The sequence below is a fragment of the Myxocyprinus asiaticus genome, chromosome 12 (assembly GCF_019703515.2).
Source record: "Myxocyprinus asiaticus isolate MX2 ecotype Aquarium Trade chromosome 12, UBuf_Myxa_2, whole genome shotgun sequence".
Lineage (NCBI taxonomy): Eukaryota > Metazoa > Chordata > Actinopteri > Cypriniformes > Catostomidae > Myxocyprinus > Myxocyprinus asiaticus.
This window is the reverse complement of record NC_059355.1, coordinates 46,555,643-46,581,348: the sequence shown is the minus strand read 5'-3', so window position 1 is coordinate 46,581,348 and position 25,706 is coordinate 46,555,643. Positions and strand designations below refer to the sequence as shown.

The 25,706-nt window shown below is 38.3% G+C and overlaps 1 protein-coding gene across 1 annotated transcript in view; it reads left to right on the top strand.

Annotated features, from left to right (window-relative positions):
• LOC127449492 (ubiquinol-cytochrome-c reductase complex assembly factor 1-like) overlaps positions 1-13,715 on the top strand; it is a 53,544-nt gene extending 39,829 nt beyond the window's left edge. Inside the window, exons 7-9 of the mRNA XM_051712964.1 lie at positions 905-982; positions 1,187-1,300; positions 12,225-13,715. Coding sequence (XP_051568924.1) covers positions 905-982; positions 1,187-1,300; positions 12,225-12,359 — 327 coding nt within the window. The 3' untranslated portion in view covers positions 12,360-13,715. The remainder of the gene's footprint in view (positions 1-904; positions 983-1,186; positions 1,301-12,224) is intronic.
• Positions 13,716-25,706: the final 11,991 nt, after the last annotated feature.

Genomic DNA, 25,706 nt, shown 5'->3' with positions numbered 1-25,706 from the left:
CCGTAGACTTTGTCAGTTTGAACCAGTCCGGCCATTTTCTGTTGACCTCTCTCATCAACAAGGTGTTTCTGTCCGCAGACCTGCCGCTCACTATTTGTTTTTGTTTTTTTGGCACTATTTGGAGACTGTTGTGCATGAAAATCCCAGGAGATCAGCAGTTACAGAAATACTCAGATCAGCCCATCTGGCACCAACAATCATCCATGTGATTATCTAATCAGCCAATCGTGTGGCAGTAGTGCAGTGCATAAAATCATGCGGATACGGGTCAGGAGCTTCAATTAATGTTCACATCAACCATCAGAATGGGGAAAAAATGTGATCTCAGTGATTTGGACTGTGGCATGATTGTTGGTGCCAGACGGGCTGGTTTGAGTATTTCTGTAACTGCTGATCTCCTGGGATTTTCACGCATAACAGTCTCTAGAATCAGTAGCACTAGAAGGAAATATATTCACACCTGAATTGATGCAAAAATGTCAGTCTCTAGAATTTACTCAGAATGGTGCCAAAAACAAAAAACATCCAGTTAGGGGCAGTTCTGTGGACGGAAACGCCTTGTTGATGAGAGAGGTCAACAGAGAATGGCCAGACTGGTTCGAACTGACAAAGTCTACGGTAACTCAGATAACTGCTCTGTATAATTATGGTGAGAATAACAGCATCTCAGAATGATCAGTGTACATATATATACACACACACAGACACACACACACATATATACATACATATACATAATATATAGCTATATACAGCCCTAATTTTACACAATATATACTGAAAATTCAAAAAAGTTTATTACGAAAACATGTATTGACCAATTCATTATCCTGGCCGATGTATGTCGATCTACCACGAAGTCAATTTGGACTGAAAACTGAATTGATGCGCTTTACCTTCACAGATTGATGCCATTCAGAGAAAAGAGAGTATGAAGGTGATGACAGAAACGTTCTACGCTGCTATTTTTGGATATGATGAGGTAAGAAAAATGAATAAACACAAAAATTATTATAAACTCAGTGATGAGGCTACCCTACCAACATTGTTTAGGAAAATATGTGGAAGTACAAACCAGTTTCTGAATGTATCAGTAGCTAGTTTAACAAGCTCTTTCCATCTTGTCATACAATTTACAAAGTTTGCTGTGGAGTCTTATGTGTGTTTGTGTGTCTGTATGTTTTAGGGAATTCTATCGGATGATTGCGTTCTTGCTGCAGCTCTCTGGAGGAATCTGTTCAACAGACAGTGTGAGGATCCCAGACAACTTGAGCTCATGGTCGAATACGTCCGCAAACAGGTGAATGTGTGTATGGTTAAGCAAAGGAAAGTGTCCAGGTTTGTACTCCTGTGCAGACATTGAAATGTGCACATGCAGCCTACACTTCCTCACACATAAACACATTCAAGTGCTGCGCGTCACTCACATCATCTGGCACCTTCCTCCACCCTATAATGCGACAATCATTGGGTCGGAAATCACCATATACTGTGTTAGCGGAGAGATTTCCCTCCCTGTCACCCCTGCTCGAGCCCCTTTTCAGATTGGCTTCCACCCCAATAACACACACACACACACACACAAACTAACCAATATGAGCTGCTTGCCTGTTTTAAAGGAACAGTTCACACAAAAATGAAAAATGTTCATTATTTTTTCACCCCCTTAAAAGTACTAAGACCCGATCACAACTAAATTTGATCCGCTTTTGAGTTGAGGTACAATGTGAATGCAAAGAGAACTGGGTTCTTTGTCATATTCGGGTCAACTCCAAGAGATTTTGAGATTTCTTTAAAATTTTGGTTCTGTTAAAGAGCACTCAAGAACTCTGTCATTGGCAGCAGAGCTAAATATTTAGAAACACACACCCTAAACAACTCATAAATACTGTTCCAGTTCCTTTAAACTACGTTTTCATAGTTCAGTCATTTGCGAAGGTTTATTAAGTTTTCCAGTTTTATGTAACATTATCAACCAAGCTTAATCATTGCTGTGAATCTTTGGTCATTTCTACGAGTGCACACCTCACCTTCCAGCAAGAGTGGCATGACAACACGGATGTAAACACAAACAGGAACTGTGTTGACCCACCAGTGTTGTCATGCCAATGTGTCAATAGTTTGAGCTGCGGTAAAAACAAGCTTTTCCATTGAGTCTCGAGCTTTTGAAACGAAATGGAGCACAGGACTTTTACATCCCTCAAGTCAGTCTTAAAATTTTTATAATAGTTTAGAACTTTTTAAACCACAGTCAAAGAGTTTACAGTTTGAATTGGACAAAATAGGCACTGATCTGCTTTTAATATCAGCCAACTCCAGTTCAATGCAGATCATTTAAACACTAATTTATTAATAGCACAACAGTCGGGTTTCATAAGTAAAAATCCCATTCATTTTCTTCATAGACAAATTCATTTTTAAAAATAGCTTAGAAACTTTTAAAGATGACCTACCATGTGCTCCAGGGTTGTTAATAGATGCTATATGCTTCTGTTGAAGCCTTCAGTCTGCATTATTTCAACTTCCTTTTTAAAATTTTGGTGAAAAACTACACCTATGATCCAACAGAGAAAGTTTCTCCGATCAGAGAATCACATCAAGAGCCCAGCAGTGACCGCCCACTTCCATGGTGCACTTCCAGCCAAGTCCGTCTCCATACACTCTCATACTAGTTATAAATTTGTATACATCGGAAAATTTTGCAATAAGTGTAAAATATATTGATTCTAGAGGTCAACCGATAGTAAATTTTGCCAATGCCGATAACTAAGGTGGTGGAAATGGTCAATAACCGATTAATTGGCAGATAGTTTTTCCATACTGTGACGGGTACAGAAATAGAGGCTACTAGAATCCTAAATGAATAAAATCTCTGATGCAGTTTATAAGTCAACCAAAATCCCAATAATAAATAGATAAAAAATGAAGACTTTGTGCATAATGCAGGACTTCTACTTATTAACAAGCCAGAAACACACCTGGGACTCTTATTATGCAATGGTGGAGACTAGAATGCTCTATATTTAAGTACAGTATCGGCAACTAGATTTTTAGATAGCATAGATTTTTGCCGATAACAGAGTTCCAAAAAGCAACTATCGGCACCGATTAATGGGTTAAACCGATATATCGGTCTACCTCTCATTGACTGTATACTTAAAATCAACAACTTAAAATTAGTGATCGAACGTTTTGGGTTTTTTAATGGCTAGTGCCGATATCCAGAGTGCAGGGTGGCTGATAGGCCGATACAATGCCAATTATATCACACAATTTAATATAGTAAATAACATAAACATAAAATTGCAAAAAAATTATTTAACTCTTATTTAGCACTATATTTACTCAAATTCACACAAGACTTTAACTATGTAAAAAAGAATCTAAAAAAATTGTATTGTATTTTAAATTGTATTAAGTAATTTATTTGCCCATGAAGAAATTGTTAATATATTAGGAAGAAGGAAATAACAGTACACATAGTAGTCCAGAAACCATGAATGGCATGTCCACATTAGCAATTGCATTTTCTCAAAAAATACCGAATCAAACAAATTGCACATACAGTGCATAGTGAATATGACATTTACTTATAGCACACGTGAAGCGCTTTTACTTTGAAGTTGCACACACGCGCTCGTGTGGATCCAGCACGAGCAGCAATCTCCTGACAGTTTAAACGGCCTGGATAACCTGCTTGGATTGTCACGGAGTGACCGTCATTATTTGTGAATCAGGGGAAATTTTGATCCTGATACTGAAGTTTTGATTCTGGCACATAGAATGCACGCTTCAGAGGAAGATATTACTGTAGATGAGCGCTTGACAGGAAGAAAACGCTGGATTTTCATGAGGTTTGTGAAATACATCTGTTTAAACAAGATATATGCATATTTGCAGATGCTGTATAATAGAAGTTTTATTGGAATTTGCCTTTTATCATTAGAAAAGAAAGTTCAAAGTAACAGGGAACTGTTCAGGAGAGACTGTTAGAATACGTGCTTTAGAGGAAGATTTTATAAACGATCTGGATCTGCTGAAGTTGTGTGAGGTTGGTTTATTACATCTGTTTAAACAAGATATGCACATATTTGCAGACGGTATATGATATTAGTTTTATTGATATTTGCCTTTTTATCATTAGACAAGACAGTTAAAAGTTACAGGGAACTGTTGAGGAGAGAGAGGGAGAAGGAAACAGGCAAGCACTTTAACATTATGAGCTCAAACACATCTACCGCGGCTCTGATATATGGACCGTTTCAATGAGACACACTGGTCTTTATTGTAGTAACACAATGGCACGTAACAACAAAACGAACTGTGACTGGTCGTTTACATGTCTCAGTCACTTCACAAGCAAGCAGGCAATTCTCAGCACCCTCAAGAAACAAATCGGCCAAATGGGAAAATGACTATACTACTGATTTTAAGTAGTGGTCGACCGATATATCGGCGATATTCTGAATTTTTTAATAATCGGCATCGGCCAATTTATTGGCCTCTGCGATATATCGGTCAACCACTACTTAAAATCAATATATATTTTTTTTATATTTCTATCATTTTATATCCGATTACGTCATTCACAATGCTTTGTGGGATCGTAGCTCATTCTCACATTTATTACATGTCTAAATAGATTGCGTACAAATACGTTAAGAACACAGTCTTGTACCTTTGTCTTTTTATCTGATTTTCAAACACTTTTTTCCTTCAAATCAAAGGTTGTCATGTTGTAGTGTAGCGTAGAACTCTTTTATGAAGGATTTAAGAAATCCCTATTGAAAAATGAATGGGAAAAATATGACTGATTGAGCAGGCTCTGTTGCACTCTATACCAATATGGTCACCGGAATGTTACACATCTTTAATTAATCAAGGCGTTAATTCATTTTCAACTTTTTCCGACATGTTTATGTACACTCGGAAAAAAAATATTTTAAGATTTAATAATTTCAATTTCATAAAAAAATGTGTAATTGTTATCAAAATAAAATAAAATACAAATATTTAAAATTTTATTAATTTCATTTTGTTAAAAATTCCACAATGATATTTGATGGAAATGTTTTATGTAATTGAAATACGTAAATGAAAAAAAAAAATGTTAAAATACTTTTTTAGTGCATTAATGCATGAAAATCTGTAACAGAGGGCTACAGCTTCAGATTCTCACCCCATCTACCTGTCATCATTTAACCTACCAGAGACATGAAACCAACAAAACACAGCCGACCCAACGTACACAATAAGCATTCTGCATCAGTGCCGAGCCCATGACCTCATTACAGGTGCTGGCAGGAATTTATTGCAAAGCAGAGTGTTTGTGCAAGGTGTGTGTCATATGCGACTGCGTCGGTGCCTGTAGGCATTTTGTGTAAAAGAAAGAAAAAAAAACAAATAAGCATCATCGTAAGCCATAAGTATCAGGGGCCTGCTTAGTTCGGGATGGAGGGAGAAAGAGAAGGAGAGGTGGAGTGAGTGAGTGCAAAGTTAAAAAGAAAAGAAAACAGTCACAGGTGCAGCACATGAGCCATGGCAGAGCGCAGGGGGACTCTTTTGATGAAGTCACATGCTGGCGTGTGTGCTCGTTCACTTATGTGCGCTGGTGCCTGACCGCATCGTTATTCAACGCTAATTACTATCGACAAACACCCGCGAGCTCTGACATCATCATGTGTTTAAGTTAGTGACTGAGTATGGACTTGACATTAAGAATGATCGGCAAGCCAAATTAGTGTGGCAACTTGAGATATGGATACGGCTTGAGACAAAAAGTGTTAAATTACAGGGATAGTTCACACAAACATTATTTACCATGAAACACAAAAGGAGATGTTTGGCAGAATGTTAGCCATTCATTTCCATTGCATCTTTTTCTATACAATGAAAGTGAATGGTGACATCTCCTTTTGTGTTCCATGGAAGAAAGTCATATGGGTTTGTCCCTTAACGTGTTCGTCCCTTAACGTGTTCCACACGTGAATGTGTTGTTGTGTTCTGAAAAACAAGTATTTGTATTTAGTATGAATTATAATGTGTTCATTTAGTGGAAAACAGTCAGTGGAATGCATGCCTTAATTATATTCCACTTGATTTTTACTGTTTTATAGAGGTTGACCGATAGTGGATTTTGCAGATACTGAACTTAAGACTGATAACCGATTAATCGACCGATAGTTTTTTTTTATTTTATTTTTTTATTGATTTATAGTGTGAAAGTAATATAGTTATTTGAGTAATGGCATCTCCAAAACTTGTGTAAGTAGGTTCATTTAACTTGGTGTTCATATAGAATGAATAACTATTTAAGTTAAGGTAACTTGATGCAAGTAGGCTAAACTCAGATTTGCTGTTTAAATGTTGTTTCTACTTAACCATTTTAGTTGAACTGACTCAAATTAAGATCATACAGTAACAAAGCTCAAATAAAGAAGATTAGAACTGATTCTAGGTCAATCAGTAAATAAACTTAATTCTCCACTTAAATGCATACATTCCTGCACTTCATTTGTGCATGCACAAGGGGAATTAAGATAGTGTTAACTGGGTACAACTTGACCAAAGGGGACACAGATCACCCTAATGATGTCATCACACGAAACAACTATTTGCAACAAAACAACATAAATAATACTAAAGAGCTAAAACCTCTATGAATTAAATGCCCTCATATGTTCCCTTTGACCAAGGAAACATAATGAAATAATTCAAACTCATGGGATTATGGGTTTTCCCCATAGCCTCAATTTTTTACTGAATCGTTTGAGTTATTAATACTTAAAATCTTAAGTCTATAGAGCAAGTTCAAGGAACCAACATGATCACACGTGAAGTCAGCATGATGTTTCCGATAGTTTCAGTACCCTAGGTTCGGCGACTATATGCTGACGCCCTGACATGCAGCATTCTCATCAGACATGTTTGCAGTGGTTTCAGTGTATTTACCTTTCCACCTGGCGTGATTGGCAGCGCATCGCATCAGCTGCGTGGGAGACTAGGGTTCAAAGCCAGGCAGTAACCACATTTGAATAATCAATGAAAAGCATGATTAGGAGGTTTCACTTTTCTCGCTAACATTACTTTTTTACTCCACTAATGGTTAAGGTAAGGGTTGGGGGATAGAATCTATAAATATACAGTGGTCTGAAAAAGTGTTTGCCCCCTTCCTGATTTCTTATTTTTTTGCATGTTTGTCACACTTAAATGTTTCAGATCATCAAACAAGTTTAAATATTAGTCAAAGATAACACAAGTAAACACAAAATGCAGTTTTTAAATGAAGGTTGTTATTATTAAGGGAAAACTAAATCCAAACCTACATGGCCCTGTGTGAAAAAGTGTTTGCCCCACCTGTTAAAACATAACTTAACTGTGGTTTATCACACCTGAGTTCAATTTCTCTAGCTACACCCAGGCCTGATTACTGCCACACCTGTTCTCAATCAAGAAATCACTTAAATAGGACCTGCCTGACAAAGTGAAGTAGACCAAAAGATCTTCAAAAGCTAGACATCATGCCGAGATCCAAAGAAATTCAGGAACAAATGAGAAAGTAATTGAGATCTATCAGTCTGGAAAAGGTTATAAAGCCATTTCTAAAGCTTTGGGACTCCAGAGAACCACAGTGAGAGCCATTATCCACAAATGGCGAAAACATGGAACAGTGGTGAACCTTCCCAGGAGTGGCCGGCCGACCAAAATTTCCCCAAGAGCGCAGCGACGACTCATCCAAGAGGTCACAAAAGACCCCACAACAACATCCAAAGAACTGCAGGCCTCACTTGCCTCAGTTAAGGTCAGTGTTCATGACTCCACCATAAGAAAGAGACTGGGCAAAAACGGCCTGCATGGCAGAGTTCCTAGACGAAAACCACTGCTGAGCAAAAAGAACATTAAGGCTCGTCTCATTTTTGCCAGAAAACATCTTGATGATCCCCAAGACTTTTGGGAAAATACTCTGTGGACTGACGAGACAAAAAATGAACTTTTTGGAAGGTGTGTGTCCCATTACATCTGGTGTAAAAGTAACACCGCATTTCAGAAAAAGAACATCATACCAACAGTAAAATATGGTGGTGGTAGTGTGATGGTCTGGGGCTGTTTTGCTGCTTCAGGACCTGGAAGACTTGCTGTGATAAATGGAACCATGAATTCTGCTGTCTACCAAAAAATCCTGAAGGAGAATGTCCGGCCATCTGTTCGTGACCTCAAGCTGAAGCGAACTTGGGTTCTGCAGCAGGACAATGATCCAAAACACACCAGCAAGTCCACCTCTGAATGGCTGAAGAAAAACAAAATGAAGACTTTGGAGTGGCCTAGTCAAAGTCCTGACCTGAATCCTATTGAGATGCTGTGGCATGACCTTAAAAAGGCAGTTCATGCTCGAAAACCCTCCAATGTGGCTGAATTACAACAATTCTGCATAGATGAGTGGGCCAAAATTCCTCCACAGCGCTGTAAAAGACTCATTGCAAGTTATCGCAAACACTTGATTGCAGTTGTTGCTGCTAAGGGTGGCCCAACCAGTTATTAGGTTTAGGGGGCAATCACTTTTTCACACAGGGCCATGTAGGTTTGGATTAGGTTTTCCCTTAATAATAACAACCTTCATTTAAAAACTGCATTTTGTGTTTACTTGTGTTATCTTTGACTAATATTTAAACTTGTTTGATGATCTGAAACATTTAAGTGTGACAAACATGCAAAAAAATAAGAAATCAGGAAGGGGGCAAACACTTTTTCACACCACTGTATGCTTTTCTCTTCATTGTATAACGTCCTGTAAAGCTGAAAATATCTTACTTCACTACTAGTTTTTGGTGACCTCACCTGGACATAAATGGAGCTCACACATGCCCATATGCCCTAGAACACTTACCGCTCTGGCCACTGGGGGCAGTGTTTCGAAATTTCAGTCAACATATGCCGATTTTGACGAAAGTGAGTCGGTCTACTCTTTCCGATTTCACTGTGAGATCAGGCAGCAAGGAACATAGATATTTGATTTATGAGCCCAAAACTTGACATTTCAAGTAATGTTAAATTAAGACAACTTGATTTTTCCAGTAATGACAATATTAGGGTTTACAGTGTAGTTTACTTACACATTCCAAACACAGAAAGGTAAAAAGTGTCCATTATGGCTCCTGTGATTGAAAAGAAAAGAAAAAAAGATTAATCTTTTGACCAATTTCAGGGCAAATACATAGATCTAGATATCATTTTTTTAAGCTATATCGCCCAGCCATGCTCCTTGTTCAATGTCGACATTAAACTTTCATCAGTTCCCAAGACACTGCTGTTGTCCTGCACCCTTTTGCACAGCTGTCTTCACTGTAGTGTAGTTTTAATTAGTTTGCATGTTTTAAACACTAGTAGGTGAATTCATTGAGGTCTGTCTTTTTTACTGCGCTGTTATAGAAATTATGTAAATGGAGGCTGGATTTGATCAAACTCGTGAGGTTCAGTTTGTAATCACTCTTGTATTTGATACATTCGTTGTTATTGGGAAGACCGGGGCTAGTTGTCACACTTTTTTACTTTATTGAATGTTTTTCAATGTTTTTGAAGGCCAGTTTCTGTGTATTGTACATTGAAGTCTTTGCAAAAAAAAAAAAAAAAAAAAAGCTATTAAGCATTTCCACTGGTATTGCTCAGGAAAAAAGATACAGTTCATTTAACACACTCGTTTAGCAGAGGATTTCGTCACGCTCTGTGGGGTAAGTTGTCATAATGGGAACCTGCTTTTTATTGACTGGTTCATTCCATGTGAACTCAGTCAGAGGTCCCAGGGTTTTTTTAATTTTCTTTTTTTACTGGAGACAGACACACATAAATAATGTAAACTCCAAAATATTTAATGCCTTGGATCAACATTTTTAAGGGGGTCAAAATTAGAATTTTCATCTGTGATTTGGAACGAAACTACAAGTAAAAATTACCTTTGAAAGCTACATTTGTGGTTAAAACCTTTGTTTTGTTGGATAAGACATACTAGCTTCATACTGTGTGATGCACATTTAGTTTTCACCCATTAAAAATGTGTAAAATTTTACAATTTGTGCATGAAGCCACATTGAGAGCCCATTATCTCTGGGATTTAACCAGATATGGCCTTAAAAATTCACATAAAGAAAGGAAAGTTTGTTCTTAACCAAAATCTATAAGGTTATTAAAATATCTTTATTGTTTCTGGAGTTATAGGCTCTCCAACTTTGGAAAAACAACACAAAAATGTTGGACTCATTTTTGCAACAAGGGATGTACATACGCTTAGGTTGAAGTCATTAAAACACATTTTTTTTAACCACTCCACAGATTTAATATTAGCAAACTATAGTTTTGGCAAGTCGTTTAGGACATCTACTTTGTGCATGACAAGAGTAATTTTTCCAACAATTGTTTACAGACAGATTGTTTCACTTTTAATTGACTATATCACAATTCCAGTGGGTCATAAGTTTACATACACTAAGTTAAATGTGCCTTTAAGCAGCTTGGAAAATTCCAGAAAATTATGTCAAGCCTTTAGACAATTAGCCAATTAGCTTCTAATAGGAGGTTTACTGAATTGGAGGTGTACCTGTGGATGTATTTTAATGCCTACCTTCAAACTCAGTGCCTCTTTGCTTGACATCATGGGAAAATCAAAAGAAATCAGCCAAGGCCTAAGAAAACTTTTTTGTGGATCTCCACAAGTCTGGTTCATCCTTGGAAGCAATTTTCAAACACCTGAAGGTACCATGTTCATCTGTACAAACAATAGTACGCAAGTATATATACCATGGGATTACACAGCCATCATACCGCGCAGGGAGGAGACACATTCTGTCTCCTAGAGATGCATGAAATTTGGTGCGAAAAGTGCAAATCAATCCCAGAACAACAGCAAAGGACCTTGTGAAGATGCTGGAGGAAACAGGTAGACAAGTATCTATATCCACAGTAAAACGAGTCCTATATCGACATAACCTGAAAGGCTGCTCAGCAAGAAAGAAGCCACTGCTCCAAAACCACCATAAAAAAGCCAGACTACAGTTTGCAAGTGCACATGGGGACAAAGATGTTTTTGGAGAAATGTCCTCTGGTCTAATGAAACAAAAATATGAACTGCTTGGCCATAATGACCATCATTATGTTTGGAGGAAAAAGGGTGAGGCTTGTAAGCTGAAGAACACCATCTCAACCGTGAAGCATGGGAGTGGCAGCATCATGTTGTGGGGGTGCTTTGCTGCAGGAGGGACTGGTGCACTTCACAAATAGATGGCATCATGAGGAAGGAAAATTATTTGGATATATTGAAGCAACATCTCAAGACATCAGCCAGAAAGTTAAAGCTCGATCGCAAATGGGTCTTCCAAATGGACAATGACCCCGAGCATACCTCCAAAGTTGTGGCAAAATGGCTGAAGGACAACAAAGTCAAGGTATTGGAGTGGCCATCACAAAGCCCTGACCTCAATCTGAATTTGTGGACAGAACTGAAAAGGCTTGTGCGAGCAAGGAGGCCTACAAATCTGACTCAGTTACATCGGTTCTGTCTGGAGGAATGGACCAAAATTCCAGCAACTTGTGGAAGGCTACCCAAAACATTTGACCCAACTTAAACAATTTAAAGGCAATGCTGCCAAATACTAACAAAGTGTATGTAAACTTCTGACCCCTGGGAATGTGATGAAAGATATAAAAGCTGAAATAAATCATTCTCTCTGCTATTATTCTGACATTTCACATTCTTAAAGTAAAGTAGTTATCCTAACTGACCTAAGACAGGGAATGTTTTCTACGATTAAATGTCAGGAATTGTGAACAACTGAGTTTAAATGTATTTGGCTAAGGTGTTTGTAAACTTCTGACGTACTTAAAAGCAACCTTCATTATATAGTTTACCCCATCTAAAAATATCAAGAGTGGTGTTTTTGTTTTGTTCACTTGTTTACCCAACAGTTTATATGAAAATATGATGGTATGAAATTGGAATTTTAGTTTAAGGGAAATAACTCAATAATAGGATTAAACATCCTAATTAAATACAGTTTTAAACTACGTATTTGAAACCATCATATAAACCCACTGCTAGCATTTATGCAGTTGGACTTTTAAATCAAAACCTTATACTTACTGAGATATACAGTAGCCATTGTGACAACATGCCCCTGTGACAATTTGCCTCAGTCTCCCCTGCAAATTATACAGAGATTTTCTTTTCCCCAACACAGATGCAGTTCATTGACGCTCTGGATGGAGAAGACCTTCTTTTAACAGGAGAAGTCAAATGGCGCCCCCTGGTGGAGGAAAATGCACAGAGCATCCTGAAAGTTGCCACGCTAACCTACAATGATACAGGCCTATAAGAGCCTGCACTCTGACATGGCATTACCTAGAGATGCCAGTCAGGAAACAGCACTCAGATGATTAGCCACATCCTCTTCCTCTCTCTCTCTCTCTCTCTCTCTCTCTCTCTCTCTCTCTCTCTCTCACTGCCTCACCTTCTCTGACTTTCTGCACTGTTTAGTCAGCTTCCCACAAACACACACACATTTGTTCTTATGCGTGTTGAGAGTGTTAAGGACTCATCAAAATGGTTTCGCACTCTCCTTTTCTATATCTATAGAATATTCTTGTATATAAATGTCTTTCTGTTGGAACGTCAATATTTATAGGAGAAATACCTTGGCTCTTTCACTGTACCTCTCAATGTTTTCAGTGGTTTTGTTTTTTTTTTGTTATTTTTTTTGTTTTTTTTAAGTTGTACTCTCAATGTGTTGGAGGGAAATTGGTGTGTGTGAATGTAAGTGTTTTTGTCAGACTCGTCAACCCATACAGTAAAAGCACTTCTTGAGGAATGACCACAGGAGTTCTCTTGTGTATTTCTGTTTCATTATATCCGTTCAATCTGACTGAGCACTTTAGGAATTTTTCTTTGTCCAAAAACCTTTGTCGAAATCAACTTATTAATGAGGATGTTATAACCAAAAACTGGGCCTTTATACTGTACAAACTCTTTCATTTTATATACTTGAATGGTCTTAATTGGTTAGAAATGTGGACAGATGCTGTTGATTACCACAGAAAATAATTTCACAGTTTGAAAAAACAAACAAAATTTTTATTCACAGTAAAACACAATGGAATTCCTGTCATGACCATGTAGTGCCGTTTAACCTGGTAAATTATTGATAATGCACTTAGTAAGGTTTTGTTTACATAGAGAAAAATCCACCCACAGGAACTATGTTGGAAATGCATAATCAGAATTTCATCTGCCTAGAAAAGTAGTCCCACTACATGTTTTAGACCTTCAATTTCTAAGTAATCCCACTGGATGATTTTTTTCTAACTTTGCAGCTCAAATAACACATTTTTGTACAAAAGAATTAATAAAAGCAGTTTAACAAAAATAAAAGCTGCACATTTCTGCTTGTAAACCATCAGGAGTGTCTTTCCCCATTGACTACCATTACAAGTGTTGTACATTAAGCACAATTTTTGCTCTGTTTTACAAACTGAAATTAAATTGTTTCTGTAGTAATCAGCCTATAGCTTATCGTTGTGAACCTGGTGCATTTCTTAGAAAAAAAAGAAGAAAAAAAAGAAGTCATAATCATTAGAAAAGCATCATTTTTGAGACATCAGGGGGCACTCAAATTAGCCAGAAAGGTTGTCGCTCTGTTTGAATGCAAAACCCCACCAGTTCAATGTTTTGAGGGATTCTGTAATCCTTTATCAAAAATAAATAAATAAAATAAAATTGAATTACAGTATATTATTAGAGGTGCTTCTGAAGCCTATTATTATTTCTAATACTTGAGATAAGAAATTTGAACAAACCCTTAACTATAAGTGTTAAATGTAGGCAAGTAACTTTACTTGCAAATTTGTGCCACAGATATGAATTATAAGACAATTCATTTTTTTGTTTTTTTTGAGGTGATGTAGTATTATTTTTCAAAGCTAACATGAGTACTATTTTTGCCTGGTGGACGATAAAACTGCTGAAAAACATCAAATACACTTATATTGAACAAAGGACTTGAGCCATATCTAGAGACGTGAAGGTAGGCTTTTTGGCAACCATGTTCACATCTCACGGTATTACAAAATGTTACATTTTTTATGATTATCTCAAATGCATTTACTGTTTATAGTATATAAACACACACAAAACCCTTTATCCTCCATTATACTAACCAAAAGGTTTTGCTTCACTGCTTCAGTGTCTTCCACACAAGGACATCATCAACATTTAAACTAATACTGTCCCTATCATGATCTCTGTTTGCAGATCTTCAGTAGGCCAGGATTGTTGACAAGCCAATGTGTCATCCAGAGTCATAAGCATGTGACGTTGGTTTGATAAAACCAACATACTGTTATTATCTGTTTGTATATCATCTGTCTGTCTATCTGTCTGTAGTATCTATCTCTCTTGTCTGTCTGCAGTATCTGTCTGTTTGTAGTATCTATCTGTCTGTTTGTAGTATATATCTGTCTGTCTGCAGTATCTGTCTGTTTGTAGTATCTGTCTGTCTCTCTATCGGTCTGTCTGCAGTATCTGTCTGCCTGTCTGTCAATCTATCTGCAGTATCTATCTGTTTGTATTATCTGTCTTTCTGTCTGTAGTATCTGTCTCTGTCTGCAGTGTCTGTCTGTCTGTAGTATCTGTCTGTCTGTCTGTCTGCAGTGTCTGTCTTCCTGCCTGTCTGCAGTGTCTGTAGTATCTGTCTGTCTTTCTGCCTATCCATCTGTCTGTCTGCCTTTCTCTCTGTCTGTCTGCAGTATCTGTCTGTCTGCCTGCCTGTCTGTCTGTCTGCAGTGTCTGTCTGTCTCTCTGTCTGTCTGCAGTATCTGTCTGCCTGCCTGTCTGTATGTCTTCAGTATCTGTCTGTCTGTCTGTAATATCTATCTCTCTGTCTGTCTGCAGTATCTGTCTGTTTGTAGTATCTATTTGTCTTTCTATACGTCTGTCTATCTTTGTCTATCTGTCTGTTTGTAGTATATGTCTGTCTGTCTGCCTGTCTGCAGTATCTGTCTGCCTGCCTGTCTGTATGTATGTCTGCAGTGTCTGTATGTCTTCAGTATCTATTTGTCTTTCTATACGTCTGTCTATCTTTCTGTCTGTCTGTCTGTTTGTAGTATATGTCTGTCTGTCTGTAGGATCTGCCTGTCTGTCTCGCTGTCTGTCTATCTATCTGCAGTATCTATCTGTTTGTCTGTATTATCTATCTTTCTGTCTTCTGTCTGTCTGTAGTATCTATCTGTCTGTATGTCTGCAGTATCTGTCTGTCTGTCTGTAGTGTCTGTATGTCTGCAGTGTCTGTCTGTCTTTCTCTCTGTCTATCCATCTGTCTGTCTGCAGTATCTGTCTGCCTGTCTGCAGTGTCTGTCTGTAGTATCTATCTCTCTGTCTGTCTGCAGTATCTGTCTGTTTATAGTATCTATTTGTCTTTCTATACGTCTGTCTATCTTTCTGTCTGTCTGTCTGGTTGTAGTATATGTCTGTCTCGCTGTCTGTAGTATCTATCTGTCTGTCTGTAGGATCTGTCTGTCTCTCTGTCTATCGGTCTGTCTGTCAATCTATCTGCAGTATCTATCTGTTTGTCTGTATTATCTATCTTTCTGTCTTCTGTCTGTCTGTAGTATCACTCTGTCTGTATGTCTGCAGTATCTGTCTGTCTGTCTGCAGTGTCTGTCTGTCTGTAGTATCTGTCTGTCTTTCTCTCTGTCTATCCATCTGTCTGTCTGCAGTATCTGTCTGCCTGTCTGCAGTGTCTGTCTTTCTCTCTGTCTATCCAGCTGTCTGTCTGCCTGCCTGTCTGTATGTCTGCAGTGTCTGTCTGTCTGACTTTCTGTCTATCCATCTGTCTGTCTGCCTGTCTGTCTGTAGTGTCTGTCTGTCTGTAGTATCATTCTATCAGTCTGTCTGTATGTCTGCAGTATCTGTCTGTCTGTAGTATCTGTCTGTCTGTCTGTCTTTCTCTCTCTCTGTCTATCCATCTGTCTGTCTGTAGTATCGATCTAATTGTCTTTTTGTCTGTCCATCTATCCAGCCAGCCCTTAATGGTGTATAGATATTCAAGTTACAAGGTCTATATTACCTTTAAACTTCAAGGCTTTTTTTTATATATAGATATATATTTTTTTAACTCTCAGTAAAGGTTTTGTCAAGCCAACATCAAAGTTTGTCCTGATGACTTTTTCTTTAGTTTCATTGTAGATTTTTGCTGTTCAGAAGCCAATCCCAAATTCAGTAAAGTCTCTGTTCTTTCCTCACATCAGGACTTTTCGAAGGAACAGTCATAAAACAGATGACTCAGTGGAGTGGGATCATGTACAAAAGGATGTTATTTAATCTCTTTGAGCTCCTCTTCCTGCTCACGTGATGTGCAAGTCATTTTTATGTCACCCTAAGGGCTGCTCAAAGTCTTTTTGTGTGTGTGTGTGTGTGTGTGTGTGTGTGTGTGTGTGTGTGCTGATCTGAGACCCGAGTGATTAAAGGAATAGTTCACCCAAAAATGAAAGTTATGTCATCATTTACTCACCCTCATGATGTTCTCAACCGGCATGATTTTTTTTTTTTTTTTTTTTTTTAACTTATTTTACCAATATGATTTCCCTTTTTGTTCAAAGGATGAAATAAAGTCACACAGGCTTGGAACAACATGAAGGTGAGTAAATAATGTCCGAATTTTCAGTTTTGTTTGAACTGTTCTTTGAAGTCTAATTAGTGAGTTGAGGGCTGTTCTTAGATCAGTAGCTTACTGACTTCCTCAAGGCTTCTGTGGTATTTCATGACTAACATGAATAAACACACATAGTTTATGCCAAACGAAAGGCAGGTGAAACATGCAGTTAGACTAGATAGTTCTCAGTATTTTCATTCTCTGACAAGACTTTTGACACTTAAGATGAACTTGCTTTGTTCAGAATAATTTCGTAACTTCCATGAGTTTCAATTACTTGCAGAGATCCCCAACTAACTTCTAGACCACAAGCCCAAAGCCCTTTGTTTTTATGTAAGGAAGTGGTTCAAAATTATTTAAGCAAGTCATTCCCTTAGGCATTTCTCTTCTAAGAACACAACTAAACGGATCTACTTCCTGCTTGGTGGGCCTTATTCCTTAGATTTACTTTGAAGAAGGGACCCGAGTTATATCTAGCAACCGGAATATCATAGAGACTTGGGGGTGACTTTTGACTTTGGTCAGGAAACAAGCATACACAACACCCTAGCATCATCATGGTGACTTTTACACATGTTGCACCTCTCATTCTTTCAACAGACAATGTAATTTATATGAAATTTTTGGGTACTTTTAATGATCAACACAAATATGGCAATCAACAAAGTTTTGCACAACAGAGTGCAAAAATAGGGTAAAATAACTTATAAACCTTTAAAGACAGACCTAATCAAGGTTGTTAATTGATGGTATTTGCTTCTGTTGAAGCCACCAGTCCATTCTATTTCAACGTAATTTTATAAAATAGCGCAATTCCTGTAGAAGAACTCCACTACCCATGATCCTAAGGAGGAAAATTCACCTATCAAAAAATCACAGCAAAAGAGTTTTGCAGCCCACTTCCATGACACTCTGTGAATGACGCAATCGTGTCGTTCTCCCTACACTCAAACTAATGTATTTGCATATATCTGAATATTTTGCAATAAAAATGTAATGTATTGTTTCTAAACTTAGAATAAAAAGTTTTATATTTTTAATTCGATTATGGCATTGGCAATGCTTCATGGGATTGTAGTTTATTCCCTCATTAAAAACATTAAGTACACAATCTTGTACTTTTGTCCAAAATATTTTATTGCTTCATATCAAAGTTTGTCATGTTGTGATTCTCATCAGAGTTGGTTTGTTTTGTCTTAATTGCTTAGAACTCTTTTATGAGGGTTTTTATGAAATCCCTAGTGAAGAAATGAATGGGGAAAATACTTCCAGAAGCAAGATGACCAAAAAAAAGTGGGCACTGTTGTGCTCTATAGAGCTGAACTTTGTGGGTCCTTTATGAAATGTCATTCTGAATAAAAGCACATTTGTTGTTGTTAAAGACATATAGCAGAAAGTCACATAAACATGAACAACAGGTCATTAATGTTTCCTGTCAATGCACTCAGCAGTCATTAGGCATGTTACAAGAATTCCTTTTGCATTGAAAGGGATAGCTCATCCAAAATGGAAAAATTGTGTCAGTTGTGGGAAACCATCCCTTTAACAGAGGTACAATTCTAAGAAAGACAGGCTTTAGGTAAGACAAAGTACAGTGGTCGACTAGCAAGACGCTGCATGTACACGTTCCAGGTTTTTTAATTTATTGTTTGTGTTGCCCTTAAGTTTAGTTCAGCAAATTAATTATGGACATGATCCATCAAAAGTTCAAATACTTAATTTTAAACAGTATCTTTATTGTTTTAACAATTTTTCAGAAATGTGCTTTTGCTCTTTTTTTTTAAATGCCACTTGGTTTGGTGTCTTTTTTTTTTTTTTTTATCTAATCCAATGATATTCAAGCATTTTAAATGTGGCTTAAGCATACAAATACTTTTGTGGCCAGTGCATGTGAAATCATTTTTAAAAAGGTTAATAGCTCACAGGGGTTCTATGTACAATTATTATTTAGTTATTTAATTTTTATACACAATTTGCAATCATATTTAATGAAACTACACAATGATCACTCTAAGACTTTATAGGTATTACAGTTGTTGACCGTTTTTGTTAATGCATGATTTCCTGTAAAGCTGCTTTGAAACGATGTGTGTTGTGAAAAGCACTATACAAATAAAATGACTTGACTTAATAATTAACAGTAGATGCAGATAGCCTACTAATGCTCTATTTACAGAATTCATCAGATAGAGTTTTTTCCTGCCTATATTAATGTTTTTGTTTACCTGATAATGAAAGTTATTTAAGTGGTTAAGCAATACCTGTGTTATAGGCGGCAGCGTGTTTGAAGATTATCTGCTGAGATAATGTGTTCACACTGAAGTGAGTGACTGTCTTCTGTTGATTACCTTTTCTCTGCTGCAGGCATGAAGGACCTTTGAATCTGATTAATGGTGGATTACTCTCAACCTTGAAGTAATGAGCAGTTTAAGCATTAGACTTCATGAAACAAAGGTCTCAAGGGCAAAAACTGCTGTGCTCAGTGGTGCTTCATGGTTGTGAAGCAGTGGTTGTGAAACAAGATGAACTTACTAAACATGATTTATATATTTATAGAGTTTTGTGTCATGCTTCACTTAGAAGTGTTGTCTGAAAAACATGATTATTAGATGATTGTTAATATCATTCATTAGTAAAGTTAGAAGTTAAGTTGGATTTATTATGTTATGAATATAAAACAATTTCTAACCTATAGGTGTCCGAACATTCATATTGGTGATAAATGAAAATGAGTTTTTCAGTGACTGATTCTTACATTAATTTCTTTTTGCTGTCTAGGATTGCAGTAGATGTAAATAAACTAGAACTTGGTGCAGACTTGGTTGGGAAAACAATGGGCCAGGTGTGCCTACTCTCAGGATATTACAAGGCCATGATCTTGCTGAAACAAGTGAGGCTTGCCTTTGCTCTGGGCTATTTTCTGTCTTATTACTTTAGAGCCCCACAGTTGAGATTTTGACATTAAAATGACAAGTGTAATCACCAGCATTACCTTTCACGCTGGATTAAATCAAATTCAGTTAATTGTGTTATCAATGACTTCATGCCTCATTCTGTGAATAGAATTCAGACAGGACCAGTAAAAGAATCAGAATCAGAATGAGCTTTATTGCCAAGTTTGCTTACACACACAAGGAATTTGTCATGGTGACAGAAGCTTCCAGTGCAAAGAGAATGCAACCATATATACATACATTTAAACATATATATACATATAGTGACATACAAATAGAAAATAAGATATAACAGATAAATAAAAAGAAAAATAACCAATAGAGCAGTAATATTGCTATATTAATAATATTTTATATACAGGTAGGATATGTTAAAAAATATAAATGAAATATAGATGTAGGAATGGATGGATTGAATATTGCACATGGTTGTGTTGACAAATAGGAAAGTATTGGAAGCAGTTTTAACTGAGGGAAAAAACTGTTCCTGTGCCTGACTGTTCTGGTGCTTAGTGCTCTGTAGCACCGGCCAGAGGGCAACAGTTCGAAAAGGAAGTGTGCTGGGTGAATGGGGTCAAGAGTGATTTTACCAGCACTTTTTGTTACTCTGGATGTGTACGGTTCTAGCAGGGTGGGTAGGGAAGCACCAATAATCCTCTCAGCAGTCCGAACTATCCTTTGAAATCTTTTGATGTCTGACTTAGTAGCTGAACCAAACCAGACAGTTATAGAATTGCAGAGGACAGACTCAATGACTGCTGAGTAGAACTGTATCAGCAGCGCCTGTGGCAGGTTGAACTTCCTCAGCTGGCAAAGGGAGTGCAACCTCTGCTAGGCCTTTAACAAAATTAAGTCTATGTGGGTCTCCCACTTCAGGTCCTGTGAGATGGTAGTGCCCAGGAACCTGAATGACTCCACTTCAGCCACAGTGCTGTTTAGAATGGTGAGCGGGGTTAATGCTGGGGTGTTCCTCTTAAAGTCCACTATCATCTCCACTGTTTTGAGCGTGTTCAGCTCCAGGTTGTTTTGACTGTACCAGACGGCTAGTTGTTCAGCCTCCCTTCTGTAAGCAGACTCGTCATCATCTTGGATGAGGCCAATGACATTAGTGTCATCTGCGAACTTCAGGAGCTTGACAGAGGGGTCCTTGGCAGTGCAGTCATCTGTGTAGAGGGAGAAGAGTAGTGGGGAGAGTACACATCCCTGGGGAGCGCCAGTGCTGATTGTACACGTGCTGGAAGTGAATTTCCCCAGTCTCACTAGCTGCTGCCAGTATGTCAGAAAGTTGGTGATCCACTGACAGGTAGAGGTGGGAACAGAGAGCTTGGTTAATTTAGTCCATAGGAGAGTGGGGTTGATGGTGTTAAAAGCCTAACTGAAGTCCACAAAAAGAATCCCTGCATATGTCCCTGGTCTGTCTAGATGTTGAAGTATGTAATGCAGTCCCATATTGACTGCATCATCCACAGACCTATTAGCTTGATAAGCAAACTGCAGGGGATCTAGAAAGGGTCCAGTGACCCTTCAGGTGGGCCAACATTAGTCTCTCAAATGTCTTCATGACCATAGATGTCCGAGCAATGGGTCTGTAGTCATTAAGTCCTGTGATTTTGAGTTTCTTTGGGATGGGGATAATGGTGGAGTGTTTGAAGCAGCAGGGAACTTCACACAGCTCCAGTGATCTGTTGAAGATCTATGTGAAGATGGGGGCTGTTTTAACTACTCAATGATGATTTAAAGTAATACAATGATCAGCTACAATATTAAAACCACCTGCCTAATATCGTGTAGGTCCCCCTTGTGCCGCCAAAACAGCTCTGACCTGTCGAGGCATGGACTCCACAAGACCTTATTATCCACAAGAGGTGTCCTGTGGTATCTGGCACCAAGACGTTAGCAGCAAATCCTTTAAGTCCTGTAAGTTGCGAGGTGGGGCCTCTATGGATCAGACTTGTTGGTACAGCACATCCCATAGATGCTCAGTCAGATTGAGATCTGGGGAATTTGGAGGCCAAGTTAACACCTTGAACTCTTTCTCATATTCATCAAACCATTCCTGAACATTTTACAGCAGTGTGGCAGGATGCATTATCCTGCTGAAAGAGGCCACTGCCATCAGGGAATATTATTGACATGAAGGGGTGTACATGGTCTGCAACAATCTTTAGGTAGGTGGGATGTGCCAAAGTAACATCTACATGAATGCCAGGACCCAAGGTTTACCAGCAGAACATTGCCCAGAGCATCACACTGCCTCCGCCGGCCTGCCTTCTTCCCATTGTGCATCCTGCTGCCATCTCTTCCACAGGTAAACAACACACATGCACCGACCGTCCACATGATCTAAAAGAAAATGTGATTCATCAGACCAGGCCACCTTGCTCCATGGTCCAGTTCTTACACTCACGTGCTAATTGCAGGTGCTTTCGGCGGTGGACAGGGGTCAGCATGGGCACTCTGACCGGTCTTCGGCTACGCAGCCCCATACACTGCAAGTGTGTGTTCTGACACCTTTCTATCATGGCCAGCATTACATTTTTCAGCAATTTGTGCTACAGTAGCTTTTCTGTGGGATAGGACCAGACGGGCTAGCCTTCTCTCCCCACCAGCATCAATGAGCATCAGGCGCCCATGACCCTGTCGCCAGTTCACCAGTTGTCCTTCCTTGGGCCACTTTTGGTTGGTACTTACCACTGCATACTGGGAACATCCCACAAAATCTGCCGTTTTGGAGATGCTCTGACCCAGTTGTCTAGTCATCACAATTTGGCCCTTGTCAGAGTCACTCAGATCCTTACGCTTGCCCATTTGTCCTGCTTCCAAGTGAATTTCAAGAACTGACTGTTCACTTGCTGCCTAATATATCCCACCCCTTAACAGGTGCATTTGTAATGATATAATCAATGTTATTCACTTCATCTGTCAGTGGTTTTAATTTGCAGCTGATCAGTGTATATTAGAGGTCTGCATGGGCCTTTAAATGAAACCAGGTGGCCCGAATGATACCGTCAGATTTTAAGCCTGAACCCGACCCGAACCCGAAATTGCTTACTATCTAATTTCTTCTCCTAGCAAGTACTGTTGCAATAGGCTGTATTTTATGTAAGCATATAAGCAACATTTGTAACAGTATTGAAACAGTAAACATACACAGTTTTAACAAGGCACGGCAGCACCTTAGTACACTAGAGCAGAAGGGGAAAAAATCATTGCCTTACCGTTTATGCACCGAAAATTCACCTAGTGCAGAACAATCTGGAATAATATGAAACACTGCCACAGTCCCCTCTATGCAGCCTGAACTTGTTCAGATTGTTGAATCTTTGTGACAACTGCACTGAAAGCAATCTAGATGCAGCGCAAAGAATGAAACAGAGTGCAGGTGTCTCAACATGCATTTTTGACAATTTTAAGTTATTTTTAACTTGACATGATGTTTAAAATATGCCGGTCCTGTGCGAGACACTGAAGAAAAAGTGAGATGCGGTGCAAATGTCAAAGACATTCATCCAGCGTGTTTAAACAATGGGAAAACAGAACAGACGCACGCAAAAACACATTCGGTGTGAACGGCCCCTAACTTGTCCGTTTACGTGTGAGTGAGAGTGCGTGTGCAAAACAAGTTCGGTAAGCCTGTTTATTTTTGTACTTTTTGCATTTTTTTTATTTTCTCCCCTTTTCTCCCCAATTTGGAATGCCCAATTTCCAAAGTGCTAGGGTTAGGGTCACCATTCTCCGCAGCATCCACACACAACTCACCATGCGCCCCACCGAGAGCAAAAACCACGAGGAGGTTACCCCATGTGACTCTACCCTCTCTAGCAACCGGGCAATTTGGTTGTTTAGGAGACCTGGCTGGAGTCATTCAGCACACCCTGGATTCGAACTTGCGACTCCAGGGGTGGCAGTCTGCATCAATACTTGCTGAGCTACCCAGGCCCCCGAGCCTGTTTATATTTTAATTAATTACAAACTCAAACCCACCCCGAACCCGAAGTCCCACTTGAAAAACTGACCCGAAACCGGCCCGTAACCCGTCGGGTTCTCGGGTCTCGTCGGGCCCGGGTTGGGTTGCAGACCTCTAGTCTATATATCTAGTATATATGTGTAATTTGTCATGTTTACATGCTGCATTCATGGTGCTAATTACGCTAACACGCTATACGTGGCCATAATATTTGCCAGTTACACTCTGTTATTGTAATTTATAATGACACTGATACTACTGTAAAAATGGGTGTAAAAAAAGAGTGTTAATGGGTAGAATACAGACAACACAGGACCCAGGGGTTGGGTTGTTGTTGAAGTTTCATACTTTAAAGAGTGGTAATATCTTATGCAGGCACCACAACTGAAATCACAATAATAGGTGAATATTGAATGTCAGCAAATACATCACAAGGCAGAATCATTACATAATTCTGTCATAAGTCATATTGTATGTTTCATCAGATATACTTAGCTACAGACTTCCTGATGAGTGTAATATAATCACTCTAGCTATCAGTCTTTTTGTTGACAGTTGGAGAATTTTTCATGTGAAATAGACATAAACATCTTGACAAACCTGCTTTTTCAGTTCTAAAGAGATGATGCAGTCATTACTTCACATATTGGTATCAATAAACAGCGATGATTCAATTCATGAGCAGTGTATGATAGCGGGAGTCATAAAGTCTTGGTATATCGTGGTTGTTTTACTTGGTATATCCAAAATTTTGCTGGAAACATTGATGAAATGGTTTGATGAGCATTGCTATTTAGCAGCAATGCCCTTATTTATCAAATGTGATATGCTTTTTATGATATTTGATATTACTTTAATTTTTTAGGTCCATGTGTTTAAACCCAGTTTTATCCTTTTTACAATCAGTGTATTCCAACTATTATTAAAAATGAGACCAAAAAAAAAAACAAGATTGACAACAAAAGAGAGTCTGTTTGTCCGCCCTGATTTTGTGGGGTATTGTCTGCCTGAACACTTGTCTCATTTTATTCATGAACTAAAATTCAAATTGTACACTTCATCATGAAAAATGGACTGTAAAGTGTATTGTCACACACAGTGAGACCATTATTCAGAATTCCTCATGACTCAAATGATTGTTCCATGCAGTGTGTCCACAATGTGCTACAGTATATCAGACATCTGGGAGATATGACAGTTAGCTTAAGTGAGCAGACATCAGTCAGAAATGTTTTCTTTATACAACAGAAAATCCTCTTGGCCGCATTGCAGATTGGACAGAATAATATTTATCTTTCTTATACATTTATTCTTCAGCATGTTAGCCTTCTGTGGAGGTGGGGGAGTTGTGAATGGAGAGTGAGGCCGGGAGATGAGAACGTAAGGAGTTACACCTGTGGGCAATCTCCCCTAACAGCTGTTCTGTATTGCAGTGAGAGGTGACAGAGAGATAAAGGGGAGCTGAGAGCCATATGCTTTGCTCTCTCTCTGTGTGTCTGTGTGTGTGTGTGTGTGTGTGTGTGTGTGTGTGTGTGTGTGTGTGTGTGTGTGTGTGTACAGGTTTTACTATCCTTGTGGATAGTAAAACCAAGGATAGTAAAACCTGAGATCACCTATGTTGTGAGGACCAGCCAGCCAGTATTGAAAATACTCTAAAAGAATAGCTACAAGACATGAAAAATATGAGTGTAAACATGCTACAAGTGTATAAAAATGCTTACTAGCCTTTTATGTCTAAAGTTATATCCAATTTTACAACTTTGCTACCATGACGTCATAATGCCATTAACCCTAAAACAACCGTAAAAAGACAATTTAAACAACTGTACAGTTCAAATAATACACAAGTTTTAACTAAAGAAATAATGTATGTGCTTTTATAAAATTATAATCTTCACATTTCTACCTTTAAACATTGCAAAAATTGGCCCCATTCACTTCCATTGTGAGTGCCTCACTGTGAGACAACGATTTTTGCTGCTTATTTTTTTTAAGAAAAGGAGAGACAAGTCTAAATAATTTATGTGGTAATCAACATTACGCCATAAATGCTGTCGATTTAGCTTAACTTGAATTGAATCCGAAATATTTCTTTAA